Consider the following 16,102-nt stretch of genomic DNA (forward strand, 5'->3'; position numbering starts at 1 on the left):
TAAACTTTTTCTTATGATGTTTATTGCAAAGAATGAGCGTTGTCAATATTTCTTCTTTAGCCCAATTGAAGTGAAAATTCGTTCACTCAAGCCCATCTAGTAACTTTTAATTGTTGCCTGTCATGTGCCATGTAGTGGGCTAGGTGATGGCAAAACAAAGAGGGATAAGTTATGATGTGTTTCTTGACGAATTCAGACCAGTGGGAGAGTCAGCAATTTAATCAGAATGATTTATTACAGGAGCAGGAAAATGGAGCAGTTATTTGTCTGTGGGAGCTAGTTTCTCAGAAGAAGTGACATCTGAAGGATGAAGAGGAGCTTTACAGGTGGAGGGGAAGGATATTTATTTCCAGGTGTAAGGAGTAGCATGTGCAAAGGCTCAAAGCCTTGAAAACTTCAATACTCATTTCTAATTTATGCCAGATGTAGTTCAGAGGCATTAAAACCTACGTCAGCTGCTTTAAAAAATATTTTTATTGTGAAATATTATACACGTTCATAAAAGTGCATAAAACATAACTATCAGCTTGCTGAATTATTACAAGGCAAATATACATGTAACAATCATGAGGTCAAAACCTATAAAATGGCCGGTAGCCCCCAAATTGGCACCCCTTCCCTCCCAGTACACTTCCCAACCTTCTACCCAAACCACTGTTCTATTATTTAACAGTTGCTTTCGCTAATGGATACAGCCACATAACCTACAACTCTATCATCTCTCTCTAAAATTCCCTCGTGTCCCACACTCCCTCCCCATCCAGTTAAACTACTGTTTGCTTTGTTGATTTCTGCAGAGGGTGAGAAATCCAGCAAGTTTGTTTGGAGCATAAAGTTGTGAAGTTGTGGGAGGGACAAGTATAATAGTCAGTATTTATTATTGTTATACCTGAAATGTGTTCCAGGTCCTGCTGGGCACTTTATTCAGTCACTGATTTCCCACAACACTGAAAGTAGCAGACAGCCGAGGAAACTGAGGTTCAAGACAGGTTCTCACTTGTTTAGAGACACAAAACTCATGAATGGTGGAGATGGGACTAAGACCTACATTTTTCTGGCTCCAAACCAAATGCTTTTTTTTTTTTTCTTCCAACACAGCTTGTGGGATCTTAGTTCCCCAACCAGGGATCGAACCCTGGCCCCCTGCAGTGGAAGCGCAGAGCCCTAACCACTGGACCACCAGGGATTCCCCATGTGCTCTTTCTACTAATGGTTTTTGTTGAGATTTGACTTCTTCATATGGAACATGAGCAGTCAACAGAAATTTTAAATTGGGAAGTAATATTATTATATTTGTTTGGACTATAATTCTGTTGATAGTGTGGAATAATGGAGAGAGGGAGATATGGTGGTAGGGAGACCATGGAGGTAGTTATTGAAATGGTTCAGAGATGAGGTTTTGGACTAGAAGATTGATGGTGCCCATGGAGAGAGGACACTATTTCCTAGACTTTTCTGAGGTATAACCAATGGTGCTAGGTTAGACGCTGGGGATAAGTGAGATGAGAAACCTTGTACACAGGTAACTTGCATTACTTTGCATCTCTGCATGTGCTCCTCTCTATGACTCCAAGGCCTCTACCTTGATAGCCTGAATAGATAGCAACACTTGATTAAAATTTGGAAGAGGAAGAACAGGTTTCGTGAGAAGGTAGGTTCAGTTTGGACCCTGCTAATTTTGAGATGCCTGGGGAAATTCAGATTATCTGCCTCCTGGGTAGTTAGAAATAGAGCTTAGAGGCTTCAGGGACAGGTCTGAGCTGAAGATAAAATTTTAGGAATAATCAGAATGTATAATCCGAACGCATGTAACTTGAGGTACAGGACCTGGACTCAGACCTACGTTTAAATCTTAGGTCAAACACAAATGATCTGTGTCCTAATTTGTAAAATGGGATAATATCTAACCCAGGAACTTAGTAAGGATTCAGTGAAAAACCAGAAAGCACCTAGTCTGAGTTCAATAAGTGACACATTATCTTTAGCTATTATTATTAGATTATAATACAGACTTACTTATGAACATACTCTAACAAAAAACATTTTTTAAAATGGAATTCACTTAAATGCTATCCAGAATGCATTTGAATGGAAGACCTGTAAGGCATGGTTCGGTGCTGTGTCACATGCCAGCATGGTGCATGCACTGTGTCACCTGGCCAGGAAGACCTAAGTGTACTTTTAGCACCAGGAATGGAAACTTTAAGTCCATGTTCGGGGGGTGGGGCGGGGTGGTGGTGGTTCCTAGTAGGTGACTTACCTCCAGGGCAGCAGACCAGGTACAATCTACTCCCTACTGTCCTTAAAATAAACATCTTGGGGAAAGCATTATCATCTTTTTTCATGTTATGTTGCTTGCTTAGATGTTAAGTTCTAGAATTGATAATAGATCAACAGTTTAATATTTGTCCTTCTAAATCAATTTTTCCATGACCCTTTCTAAACTTTCAGCCTCTATTTTGGTCCATAATTTGATTTGTAAATAATTATGAATTTAAATATTTGTGTTGTAAAATGCCACATCATAATCAAAGCTGGAAAAATGTGGACCAGAATATGTATGTCCTATAGGAACTATAACTGCTTCTACTTGTTGTTAGGTTTTTATACTGTGTTTTAGAGAGATTTGTTTAGAACCGATGGGAAAATCTTAAAGAAAGCAACAGAATGATGAGAAAAGTGAAGGAATCACTAAAGTTTATTTATACAAGGCCAGCAAATTGACCCACTTAGTCAGTTTAAAGAATTGGTCTGACTAGTGTTTCCTTGTTATGCTCTTCTTAAAGGAATCATCAAGCATTAAGAAAAAAAAGAAAAAAGAAAAGCAATCCAGCAGCTTTAATTAGTTAGTATCATTCTTGAAATAATTATATATTGTGATAGATTACATGCAAAGATCATCACAATAATTGCTTCTATTCCTATATGCATATCCCTTTGAAATGTGACTTGGCTACTCCTCCCATCAAGAAGGGAAATTTAAAATATAGCACAAATGAACCTATCTACAAAACAGAGACTCACAGACATAGAGATCAGACTTGTAGTTGCCAAGGGGGAGGGAGGGAGGGAGAGGGGTGGACTGGGAATTTGGGGTTGGTAGATGCAAACTATTATATTTAGAATGGATAAACAACAAGGTCCTACTGTATAGCACAGGGAACTATATCCAATCTCCTGGAATAAGCCATAATGGAAAAGAATATTAAAAAAAGAATGTATATATGTATAAAACTGAGTCACTTTGCTATACAGCAGAGATTGGCACAATATTGTAAATCAACTATACTTTAATAAAAAAATTTAAAAAGAAGGGAAATTTATCTCCCCAGTTTCTGAATATGTGCTGGCCTTTTGACTTTCTTTGACCAATAGAATGTGGTGGAAGTGATGTCAAGTTTCTGCTTCAAGAGGTGTTGCAGTTCCCACTCTGTATTTGCTTGGTGTGCTGCCACAATGTGAAGATGTCCAGGATAATATTCAGGATGAAAGGCTACAAGGGGAGAGAGAGGTCCAGCCAATAGTCAACACTAACTGCCAGCCATGAGTGCACCCAGTCAAGCTGCCAGATGACTGTATCAGCTACATGCATGATCCCAGACAAGGCCAGAGAGCATATCAAATGGCTTTAAGGCACTGATTCTAGGGTAGTTTGCTATGCAGTAATAATATATGTGTATGTGTAATATATACACATACACACACTCACATATATATTCTCTAGCCTTTAAGATGAGAGAATATTTTTAAACTGTAAGAGGGTCTTAACATCATTAGGATGCACTTGCAGACTTTAAGGATCAAAAATTTCCTTAAAGCTGTAATGATGTGTCACCTAGGTTGCTGCAGTGAACAACGAAAAGGAAGACAAATAATTTTTCTGTGATGGTTTGTGCATAGTGTTTTTAGAGGTAGGGTGAAAATTCTAGACGATGTTCAAAGTCTCTTTAAACTCTAGGGCCCTGTGAAATTCAGTTGTGATTTCAGCAACTCCATTCCCGCTTCGTGAACTTGTACATGGCATTTTAATACTTTTCACAAATGACAGGATCTACTGGCTCCTCTTTCATATACAATGTGATCCAAAACAGCTGTGGTACAGTGTAGGCAACACAGTATAGCCCGCATAACATAGTGGCTAAGGTCATGAGTTCCAGAGCCATACCATTTGGGTTCAAATGCTGGTTCAGTTGCCTATCAGCTGTAACCTTGATGAGTTATTTAACCATTCTTTGCCTCAGTTTCTCCCCCTGAAGAATGGAATGATAACAAAATCTCATTGGATTGTTGTTAGGATTAAATGAGTTAATGCTTGAGCTTAAAACATATTACTCAAAACATGTCATATACCAGTATTGTTATTTTATAAAGGGAATGATCTAGGTCCTAGACTCAGTTCTGTTAACTTGTGTGACCTTCAGCAAATCAGTTAACCTATCTGGGTTTCAGTTTTCTGTCTATAAAGTAAGGTTTACTACATAACTTCCATGGTTTCTTTTCCTCTTTAAAATTCTATGATTCAGGGTTCAATATTTGTTCTACCCACATGCACATTACAATCTTGTCTATAATTCTAATTTTTCAAAGATTGTTTAAAACTTATTCTATTAGCAAGCAATTTTGAGGACCCTCTAGTAATGACCACTTTGAAGTACAATATAAATAATACTGCATTTACTCAGGAAACTAAACATTTTTTATTCACATCTGGTCAGCAAACATTTACAACTCTCACATATCCGAAGCAATGCCTTTTCAGGTTTATGAAAACTTAAAATTGTATATTCATTTTTTTAAACCCATGATAAATTTGCTTATTAAAGTAGGAAAAGATCTTCCAAAAGTGAAGACAGTATTTCACCTCAAATTTTACCAAAGATCTCCAGTGTTAAATAAAATCCACTGTTACGGGTCACGTTTAAAATTTTTTTCTATTTTTTTGCTTAAGCATATTGCACACAATATTATAAAAATGTGATTTTTTTTTATTGGCTTCATAACAAATACCATCATGTGGACGTAGTTTTACACTGGTTTATAAATTGTGGCATTTCATTTTAGTTTGATGTTTTGTGTTGCTTCTTGACAATGGGACAGATAAAAAGATCAAACGTACTAAGGTGACCAGTTAGTATGTAGAATGTACAGTACGTGGAATTCCTTTTAAAAAGTTTTTCATTTTTCTATCCTTTTCCTGTCACCCCTATAATCAAGCTGCTACAATCCCTCAGGACCCATGCAAATGCTCCATTCAATATTTTTACAGTAACAAATTTATCAATTACTGGATCTTCTACAAACTTAACTTTGAATTCTGAAAATAGATTTCAGTCACTCATTTGTTCTTCGAAAAGCCCATCAACGAAACTTTCTTTTTCAGGGATCCGAAAACTGGCAAGCTAACTACGAAGTGGATCTTGGGGGTAGGGGGGAAGAGATGGAGATAAACAAAGCAAAGGGGCTTTTTCTGTCTTAAAATTTTCATGTTTGCTTCTGGAGCAAGAATTCTTTCCTAGGAGTCGGGGAGAAGGCGGGGGAGGTGTCTCTCCTGTCCCCGAGCAGCGGCACACGGGTTTGCTGAATTTGACAGACCACTGCGATCTTGGGGGATTTTCCAAGCTGGAAGAGAGCGCCGATGAGAAAAAGTGCGTACAGCCCACGTGACCCAACTTCACTTTCAGGTGCCAGAAGCGGAGCGCAGCTGCAATCAATACCGATCTTCCACCAACTAGATTGTTTTCCTCCCAAGGACCTGATAAAAACCCCGAAGTTCTGAGAGACACACTTGGAAAATTGTTGGGTTTAAAAAAAAAAAAGTTCCACTTGTACCATTTATAAATGCGCTGACAACTTTTTCGGAATCACAACGATTTACGGCTTACGCATTTGCCAAGCCTCTTCCTACAGTTCCCTCCCTTGCTTTTCCAAGCCTCCCGTTTCGGTTCCACCGAAAGAAGAAAAGCGATAGCAACAGTTTGGTTGCCCAGCAGCCCGTCTCCCGGGCGCAATCACCGCACCAGGGGCCTCACACCTCTAGGCCCGCGAAGCCCAGGACTTCGGCTCCCCGTCCACCGGGGACGTGCGGGAGTACGGCCGCTTCGAGACCCGGGCCGCGGTCCCGCGCCACCCGCCCCGGCTCCCTCTCCGCTCCCGGCCGCAGAGCGTCGCCTCCCCACCGTCGGGGGCGCCGGGCTGGGCGCATGCGCGCGGCGCTCCCGGGCGTGCCGGCCACACTCCCCCCACCCACTCCGAGAGCTTGTCACTTCCTGCCCTCGCCCCATCTCCGTCCGGGGTCAGTCAGTCGCTCCCTGTCGCAGCCGGCGAGTCTCTGCTTCCCCCTTCCTACCCGCTCAGCGGCGGCAGCTCAGGCTCTTCGTGGAGGGAGAGACAGAGAAAGAGAGAGACTGACTTAATAAAGTTTCCTGAAACAACAACTATTACCAAAAAGAGCCCAAGGCGGGGGGAAACCCCCATCCTTCCCCGCCCCTCTCCAAAAGCCTGAGGGACCGTCGCAGGTGGAGCGGCGCTGGGGGGAGCCGGGCTCCGGCGGCAGCCGTTGCCCTGGCAAGGGGCGCCTCGGGTCCTGCCCGCTCCGGTTCCGGCTCCTTCGGTGGCGGCGACAGCGGCTGCGGGGCGGTTCCTGCTGTCAACTGCCTGCGCCCGCGCGCCGTCCGCCCGCCCGCACGCCCAGCTCCACAGCGCGGAGGGACGCCGTGAGCCGCCGCCGCAGCCGTCGCCTCGGGCCGCGGAGGGACGTGGTGAGCTGCGGCGCTTCCGCGTCAGCGCCGGCGGGGAATCTTTGCGAGCGCGTCGGGCCCGAACCCCGGTCCCTTCGCGCGGTCAGCCGAGGCTGCGCCAGGTGGGGCCCGAAGCCGCCTCCCACGCCAGGCTGTCCCCGCGGCCGCCCGGCCTGCCTTCCTTCCTTCCGCCCGCCCGTCGGCCCGCCCTAGGAGTTCAGTAAGTTGGGCGCACTTGGTTGGGGGGACGGGGGCTCAGCCGGGGAGACCCTGGCGCACGTGCGTCGCGGGAGGGCGCGACGTGGGCCGGGCGCCGGCGGGAGCTGCACCTCGGCCACCCGGCCGCCGCGCCCCCCGCCCCGCGGGCCCCGGCGCCGGCCGTGCCCGCTGCGCTCCGCGCCTCCGTCTCCGCGCGCGCCCGCCCGGGAAGGCGAGGCCGCCGCCACCGCCGCCGCCCGCGCAGCCGGCCAGGCCCTCGCTCTGCGCGCCCGGGGCTGCGTTTCCGGGTAGGGCGATGAACCTGTGCGGGAGTTCGGGCTGAAGAAGCCTTCGTGCGTTTTTCTTTCTCAGTTCGAGAGGAAGGTGCAGGGCTGTGGAGGGCAAGCGGAGGGCAAGCGGCGGGCGGGTGAGGGGCACGTTTCTGGAAAATGCAGCCAGAACCCCCCCAGGAAGTTCAGGCTGAGTGACGGGTTTGTGCTTCTTTCAACAGCCAAGCCGCAATGAAGAGCTTCTTACAGTGAAAGGAAAGTAGGTCGCGCCCACTGAAAATGCCTTTAAGGGACAAATACTGTCAGACTGACCACCATCATCACGGATGCTGTGAACCAGGTATACGCCTTTCTTCAGTTACTTTGCCCTCCACCAGAGCCACTCTGCCTTCTGTTTTCTTCTAGTTCTCCTTACCTCCTGCCCAAGAAGACATTCCTAACTAAGCAGGCTATAATTTCCCCCAGCATAAAACCAGTTATGAAGCTAAAAACTTGTACAAACAAGAGGTCTCCCCTGCTTGATCCCTTAAAAAAAGTACTGCAAGTGTCACCTTCAATCTTTTCCACAAGATCAATTACTCAATCCCCTTTCCTTCTCTTTCACGGCAGCCTGCAGTTAGTAGTACACCCTCATGCTCTGTGAATGTTTAAAACTGAAGAGAAAGGAAAAAATGGGTAGTAGAATACTGGCATTTATCTTCGAGGAAGCTGTTTCATGTAAACTTTTAAAAACTAAAAGTTTCTCATGCTTTGATAGTGCTTAAAGACAGAATAATGCTTAAACCTAAAAATGAGTTTAGTTTGGGCTAAGAAAAGTTTGCTGAAGTCAACTTGTTGGAAGAATCAGGTTTTGTTAAGGGGAACCTCTTAAAGAAATTTCTTGGACAGAACACATTGTTGCAAAATCTGAATATTTAGGTAGAATACATAAATATTTTTAGGATAGTTTGTTCAGTGGAACTCTTTTGAGTTGAATTTATGAAATGAAGAAGTTGCTTTTTGGAGTCTCATGAAGAGTATTACAACACTTTAATAAATGTGACATATAAATTCTTAGTAGTTTCTCTGCTTATTAGAAGTATGATGTGCTTTGTCACAGACATTTAGAGGTACAGCTTAAAAAGGGAATCCCTGAATACACACTGTCACTAAACCAACTAAGGGGTCTTCTGTTACAGTTCAAAGGCAGTTATGTATCATTATTTTTGACCTAAAAGTTATTAGGACTTTTTAATACTTTTGCTTGTTTTTTTGTTGGAGTATTTTAACTGCACTAATGTACTTGGTTTTGTCACAGTAGAGTTCATGTAAAGTAGAGTACTTTTTTTGTATAATGGGAAAAAATGGCAGTGGTAAAAGGGGAAGAACTATTTTCGGAACACTTTGGTACACATGAGAATAAAATTTGTACTATGACCCTATCCCCACTGATTTGCTGAAAATAATACATCTGATAGTAAAACAGGCAATCCCAGGGTGGAATCCAGTGTTTATTCTACTGTTCCCTGATCTGCCTACCTTTCACCATCCTTTCTGCTGCATATTTTATGTATTTGAAGTGATGATATATCACTTAACGTTTTGCCAAATGTTGAATGGATTTTGCTAGTTTTGAAGTAGAAAGCTGTGAATGACTTCTTATACTTGTGTTCCACTGTCTTTTTATTCCATTTTTTTTCCTGAGAAGTCATTTGAGTTGCATTAGTTAATTAAATCATTATATTAAAACTTCTTATTTAGGAAGAAATTTATTTGGTCACTCATTTCTTTATTTCTTTGACAAATCTTTATTGAGCACCAGTTAGGTGCTAGGCACTATTCAAGGCAATGGGGATATAAGTGGTGAACAAAACAGATAAGCTCACTCCCTCATGGAACGTTTGAGTGGGAAGAGATAGACATAAGTAAACAAGTAAGATAATTTGTGACCATACCTTATTTAGTGTATTCTGGTAATTAAAGTTTTCTAGATACTTTAATGTCTTTTTAAAGAGGTTTTCCAGAGTTGAACTTTTAAATATGTGTTGGAACTTTTCTGCTGCTTTTTCTCCCTCATTAACACAAATTCAGATAAGTTGCATTAATTGAAAAATTTCAACTTTATTTTGCTAGGAACTCTTCCCATGCAATTTATTTTTCAGACTGTCAGGTCAAAAGTGGTTGGTGTTTCTTCGCTTCCTTAGTTAGAAGTAAACACTTTCTGAAGATTTAGTTCAGTGGAAAGCCAAAAGTTTAACTTATGGGGTAGTTAATTGTCATTATTTCAGAGGAAGGTATGGGCCAAGTGGGAGGATGTTTCCATTATTGAGAGGAGTATGTTACGGTAGTTTTAAAAGAGGATGGATGCCCTCAGTTGGAGGAAAGACGATGACATGATGTTTGAGAAGTTCTTTTAATGGGCTGTCCCAAGAGGTCTGGCCTCCTTTGGATTATGGACGATAGGTGAGTTCTGAATGAGAGCAGTGTGTTCCTGAGCAGGTCTTGATAGGATGGATCAGTCTGTAGTGAGGGGTGGTGTTATAAGTCTATCAGTGTATGTAAAATATATTCTTAGTCATGTTTTAAGAAAGTTTTTTGCTAGAGAAATTTTCAGATGTTCAGAAGTAGAGAGAATGGTAGAAGGAACCCGATGCAGCCATCACACAACCCCATCCGTTTCGATATGTGGACAAAAGCTCTTTTGATCTGTATTCTCCGCTCCCCACAATTCCCTTCTCCATCCTCCACCTGCTCCCTACTCTCTACTGTTTGAAAGCAAATCTCAGACACCATAGGTAGAAGGATATTTTAAGGGGCTTGTTTTAAGGTAGGAGAGACTCTAAAAAAAGTAGGTGTTTTATTCTGGGAAGTGTGTTCTTGGAAGGATGTAAAGAAAGGTGTTAACTTCTGAGCGTTTGTGTTTTTTGGCTGGAGAGAGATGCTCTTTTTTTCCTGAATGGTCATGTAACCTGATCTTGGGAGGGATGTTAGGATATGTAAGAGGAAATTTTATAAAATACTAACATATAAAGTTTTTTTAGGATTGAGACTATGTTTTCATGAAGAAAGAAAAGTTTCTTACAGGGGGACCTACACAGATGTGTATACCAAATGAATGTGTCCACTGATAACTGAACTAACCCTGGGGTTATTTTGAATGGTGTCTCAGGATGTGTATGTATTCTGGTGGTACCAGTGATGGTTATGGGTAACAAAATTTTGCTCTAGCTTTGAAATCAGATGTTGTTATGTGGAAGTGGAAGTTAGTGTATTAGAGGAAGTTTTCTGGAGCACGTACCTAAATGAGGATAGGGGGCTCTAAGGAGAAGTTTCCATTTTTTTCCCCCATATTTCTCCCTTATTCATTACTCTTTTCTTCATTCTTCCTTTCTAGAATTCTTGTCACTTAGAGAGCTAGGCCTTCGAGCTTTTTAGTTCTTTAAAATTGTATAACTTCTGCCCTGTCTTCTGTAGTTGTTATTTTTTGTAATCAGTTATTGGTTCTTACAGTGTACAAATACTGGAAAGAACATCTAACCTAAATAAATGATATCATCAATCTATTTACAAACTTCTACTGTTGTTTCTCTAAGGGGTTGCATTCTACTTCTCTTAGATTTTGGAAAAGAGTTTTCAGTTTTTGGTGTCAGGAAAGCAGTTGATTTGTAGATGATGATGATGCTAGAACATTTATTGAGCCTTTACTATATTCCAGGCTCTGATTTAACCAGGTACCTGCATTAGCTAATTTAATCCTCACACAACCCCATGATTTGGGTACTTTTATTATCTGCATTTTAGAGATGAGAACAGAGAAATCAGAGAGTGTAATTTGCCCTAGTGGAAACTAGTTATTGGTAGAAAAAGAATTTCAGCGCAGTCTGTCCAGGTCTGGAGTCTTATGTTCTTAACCACTGCAGTTAGTGCCAGTGTCAGATAGTCCCAAAATGGGTTGTATTTGTGTGTATGTTCTTAAAAATATCTCAAAGTTTCTCTTAAAATTGGGAAAATTTTGCTTAATGGAATGATTTGGTCCTAAGACGTAGTTCCTCCCATTTGTGTACACTGAACTTAAGAGTTGAAGCCAGAAAGAGAATCTAAGGCTGTGTCTCTACACATAGCCTAGCAGGCTTTATCAGACAGCTAAATGCTGTCCAAGCCTGGGCCCTGAAGCAGTAGCAGCACACATTACTGAAGTAACCCTCCTTATCTTCTCACACCGAGCAGATGATGGTAAAATATCATCTGGGTTAAGACGGTAAAACATTATAACATATTGAAAAAAAAGAGGTAATTAAAATGGCCGGTTTTTCTCCACCACAACTATCTCTTTATTTGATATCTGATGGGAAACTTCAGTTTTCCTTTTCAGTTACCTTATTTCTTATTACCATAATCTTATTTATATTATATATTTATACTGCTACTCTGGGAATTTTGGAAAGCAGGGATGATATAGACCTCTGTATATGAAAATTTTTACTTTTACAATGGGATTATTATTTTTACTTATTATAAAAATGCATACTTTCTAAAGTGCACACTTCCAAAAGCCCAGGCTAGTGAAATGTGAGGCAGAAAGTGAAAATCACCCCTATAAACCTACCCTGACAGAAAGAACCATTGTTAAATTTTGTTGGTATCCCATCAGACTTTCTGTGTTTATATTAGCATTTATACATAGACGCTCATATATGTTAAGTTTATTTCTTTCTGTGGCTACTGAAATATATATTAATATAATTGAGGTCATATTCTATAACCTGTTTTTGTTGCTTAACAATGTAGTATTGACATCCTTTGTTGTCAGTACATGTAGACCTAGCTCATGCTGTGCAAGAGCCGTGAGAGATTCTGTTGTATGGATATTTCATAGTTTATTTAGTCTGGTTCCTTTTGAGAGACTTCTAAGTTGTTTGAAATTTTTCTCAATTATTTACAGTACTGCAGAGTGCTGCAGTGAACTTTCTTGTACATCTGTCGTTGTGCACTTGACCAGTTCTTTCCTTAGGCAGTGGTTTTTGAGTTTTGCTCTCTTAATTGCCCAGAGAGCTGTACTAGATTGTCCGGAGAGTTTTGGAATGGCTTATGAGGTGTGGCTAGGTTATCATTGCCCTAGAATTTTGGTTAAATTTAGTGGTTCCTCTTCAAGGGGAATAAAAAGGCAAACATGACTAATATGTACTAACTAACACCAAAATAGTAAGATCTTTGCATTTGAACTTAATGCATAGTCTCAGTAGCCTTAATTTCGCCTTGAATTGAGAAAAATTTTAGTTACATTTTTCCCATTATTTCATTTTGCCTTACAAAGATAGTGGTGGAATATATACAAAAAAGTGTGATTGTCATTAACATGATTATAGCAAACCATTGTTTTACTTCAATAGTAAATGATTTAAATAAATAACCCTTTTTTGTGGGGATTGGGTTGGGTGTTTGTCTTCCATGTAGTTTATATCCTGGAACCTGGAGATGCTCCTTTGTTACAGCAACCACTACAGACATCCAAATCTGGTATTCAGCAAATAATTGAGTGCTTTCGATCAGGTATGAATGTTTTAGGATGTATTTTCAATCTTCACATAGTAGCTAAAAACTACCTAGAAATCCTTAGAAATAATTTTTTAAAAATAAAATGTATACATTGGTTTTCTTTACAGAATACTTTTAATTGTCATTTTTAAAAAGTGGATGAGTAAATATTGACTTGATTAGAGATTCCTTTTCAGTACTATATATTATATACTAATTTAAAAAGTAGTATGGCTTAAAGAAATATGTGGTATATTTGCTGGCAAAGATTCATTGTTATTTTTTGGCATGTTCTTTATAAACTCTCAAAGGACGGTAGTAGACTATACAGGGTCTTTATGAGCTTTGACAGAGTAGATTATTTACTCAGAATGTCTGAGATGTCCCTTGTTCTATATTAATTACTTTATCATCTCTGTTTATGTGACTCACCATCTCCTACCTAACCCTGGAGTTTCAATATCTTTAGTAGAGCACAGATAGAAAAAAGATTATTCCAGCCCTGATATTTAGATATATTTGTTTAGCTTTTCTTTCCATTAGATTACTATAATAATGGATATATAATAAGTATATTTGTGCAGTTACAATCCAGTGCTCTAAAGTAGGTGTTGCTCAGTAAGTATAAATGGTTGAGAACTGTTAGAACTCCAGTGTTTTGTAAAGTCTTAGGTTGCTGTGATTCTTAATGATCCACTTGTCCACCTCTTGTGGATTTGGCTTCTCTGACATTGCAGGCTATCAAATCAAATATGAACAAGCAAACATACATGACTGATGGACACCTAAGTGGTGGGCAATTAAAGGGTTAGAATATCTTTTGTTATTATTTTAAAGCTTATTATATCGTAATGAAAAATTTCTGAGGTTCAAAGAAAAAGATAATTTATATGAAACTATTTGTTTTGTATTGAGAAATTTTTTGAGGTGCTTGTTTTTAAATCATTTTAAAGGGAAGTAGTATCTATTTGATTTACTTTAGGATTCTAAGAAATAGATTGTTCTTTAATCTAAAATAAAGTTAATTTCTGAGTCTGAGAATCACTTCTTACACTTTTCATCTGTAGTCCTTATGGCATTGCTTTTATGTATATTTAAATCAGTAAGTATTTCGTGTATACCATATGCCTATGCTCAATGTTGGATGGTGGTCTAACGTATTTTACTGTGTTTTTGTTGTTGTATTTTACTTTTGATAATTGCCCTTGGTTAACAGAAATAAATAATACGTCAAATTCTCCTGTGGTAAATACAATTAAAATTTTTCTAATTAGAGGCAGTATTTAAATACGTTTCTGGCATAACAGAAGAATGGTTAGTTTTTATTTGTAGTTAGAGTTTCTGTTAGCTACTTTTAGTATAGAGATAATTCTTTTTGTTCTTTCTCATATCATGGAAATGAAGGTAATGGCTTCACACTTAGTCATATTCCTTGCTATAGGTTTCTTTTTTAAAAATTCATAATTTGGGATTAACGAAGTTATTTTATACTGCTTCAGTTTATTATAGTGTTATTTGATTAAGAAGTTAGAATTGTTTCATTTATTTGTGCTTTGTCTTGTAAAAAATACCTTTTCAACAAGCTCCTGTACCCAAAATCTATGTTTTTTTTTTTTAACTTTGGAAGGTGAATATTTAAAAAGGAAATTATGTGTTTTTTCATTGCACTATGGTTGTATCTGTTTTCTGTGTTTACTGTTTCTTTACAAAGCTGAAGAAAAGGGACTGTGAAACGGGTAATATGTTCTTTCTTAAATGTCCCTGGTAAATTTGCCTTCTGAGTTTTTTTTTTTTCCCAAGCAAATTTTGAAAATACTATAATTTAAATTCTCTAAGTACCCAATCATTTAAATTAGAGATGATTTAGAAATATGCTGAATGGTACAAAGAAACTAATTTTGGATTAAAAAATGAATTCTTTTACTTCATTAGTGTATCTCATAGCTAAGTAATTCTAATTTCCTCAGGATAGTAATCTCTTACGTTTCTGGATAATCTCAAGTCTCCTAAGGTAGCTCTTCTTTAGCACTGAGGTATTTAAGCCTTGGCTGACTGAAACCTTGAGAGGATGAGCTGGAAGTTTGGGCCTCATGACTTAGGGTCTAAGATCCCTTCTCATCCTGAGACTCGTGTAAGTTTCTCCCGGTCTCAGTCTACTCCCAAGCAGCCCCTCAATGACTCATCTCTTTCTAGGCTCTTTCCATTACAGCTGGGTCACACACATTGCATTTAAAGAACTATCTTGGTGGTGTTTTGTATCTGACAGGTACTTGAAGATAGAACTTTGAAGTCTATGCTTTTGCTCTTGTTAACCTTCAGAGGCTAAACCAGGTTGGGCAGTAGTAGTGTGTTAGGATATCTGCCTTTGTCTTCAAGCTCAAGATAGTTGTCTTCAGCTCCGGTATCAGCTTTGCGTAAGGGATTCATGGTCTCCTGCCTAAACTGGGCTCTCTTTGGCCTGGTATTAATTCCTACCCAAGCTGGAAGTTCATGAAAGGCTGAGGAAGGAGTTGACTCATTTTTTAGGTCTACCAACCCCATGTGTGCTGTACTGACTGCTTGGCCAGTTTTGACTCATTTTCTTTGCTTCACACTTCAGCTTTTGCTTTGGACTGTTTTCCTGGCTTTAAATTACAAATACTTCTTAACCTCCAATCTCTCTTTATTTCTATCTGCTTAACTTATAATCTGAGTAGACTTTTCTTTTTGGAATAAATGGTTTAAAAAAATAATAAAGAGGTATAAAAGGGTATACAGAAATACAAAAATAAGTGTCTTTGTTCAGACAGCACAGCTACATGGTTTGTGTCTTCTTCTAGAGACCTTCTACACACATATGAGCATATATCCCTCACTTTCTTCCTAATACAAGGAGTAGCTGACTATGCATAGTTACGTATCTTTGGTTTTTTAACAGTACTTTCCACTGTTGTTTGACATCTGTCCATAGATAGATACCTCATTTTTTTTAGAACGCTGCCAGTTTTGCCCCTACCTGCACATTTTCTACTCTGAAATCCCTGATGGTTGGTTGACTTGAGACATGCTGTTTGCTTTGAATCCTGGCTTCAGGTACTACCTTGACTGTGCCCTGCCCTTTGCTCGAGCCTTTCCTTAGTTGTGTCAGTCCTTCCAGGATCATGTCTGTGACTTTTTGTCTTCAAATTTCCGTCGTATCTATTAACTTTTTTTAAGAAATAGTTGATTTACAATGTTGTGTTAGTTTCCAGTGTACAGCAAAGTGATTCAGTTTTATATATATATGTATATATTCATTCTTTTTCATATTCTTTTCCATTTTATTACTAGATACTGAATATAGTTCCCTGTGCTATACAATAGGATCTTGTTGTTTATCTGTCC

At 39.7% G+C, this 16,102-nt stretch overlaps 1 protein-coding gene across 2 annotated transcripts in view; it reads left to right on the forward strand.

Moving 5' to 3' along the window:
- Positions 1-4,709: 4,709 nt before the first annotated feature.
- ZNF800 (zinc finger protein 800) overlaps positions 4,710-16,102 on the forward strand; it is a 28,379-nt gene continuing 16,986 nt past the window's right edge. For both annotated transcript variants that reach the window (XM_036863207.1, XM_036863208.1), the window contains exons 1-3: positions 4,710-6,957; positions 7,447-7,565; positions 12,659-12,754. In XM_036863207.1, coding sequence (XP_036719102.1) covers positions 7,505-7,565; positions 12,659-12,754 — 157 coding nt within the window. In that variant the 5' untranslated portion in view covers positions 4,710-6,957; positions 7,447-7,504. The remainder of the gene's footprint in view (positions 6,958-7,446; positions 7,566-12,658; positions 12,755-16,102) is intronic.

Source organism: Balaenoptera musculus, chromosome 9 (assembly GCF_009873245.2).
Source record: "Balaenoptera musculus isolate JJ_BM4_2016_0621 chromosome 9, mBalMus1.pri.v3, whole genome shotgun sequence".
Taxonomy (NCBI): Eukaryota; Metazoa; Chordata; class Mammalia; order Artiodactyla; family Balaenopteridae; genus Balaenoptera; species Balaenoptera musculus.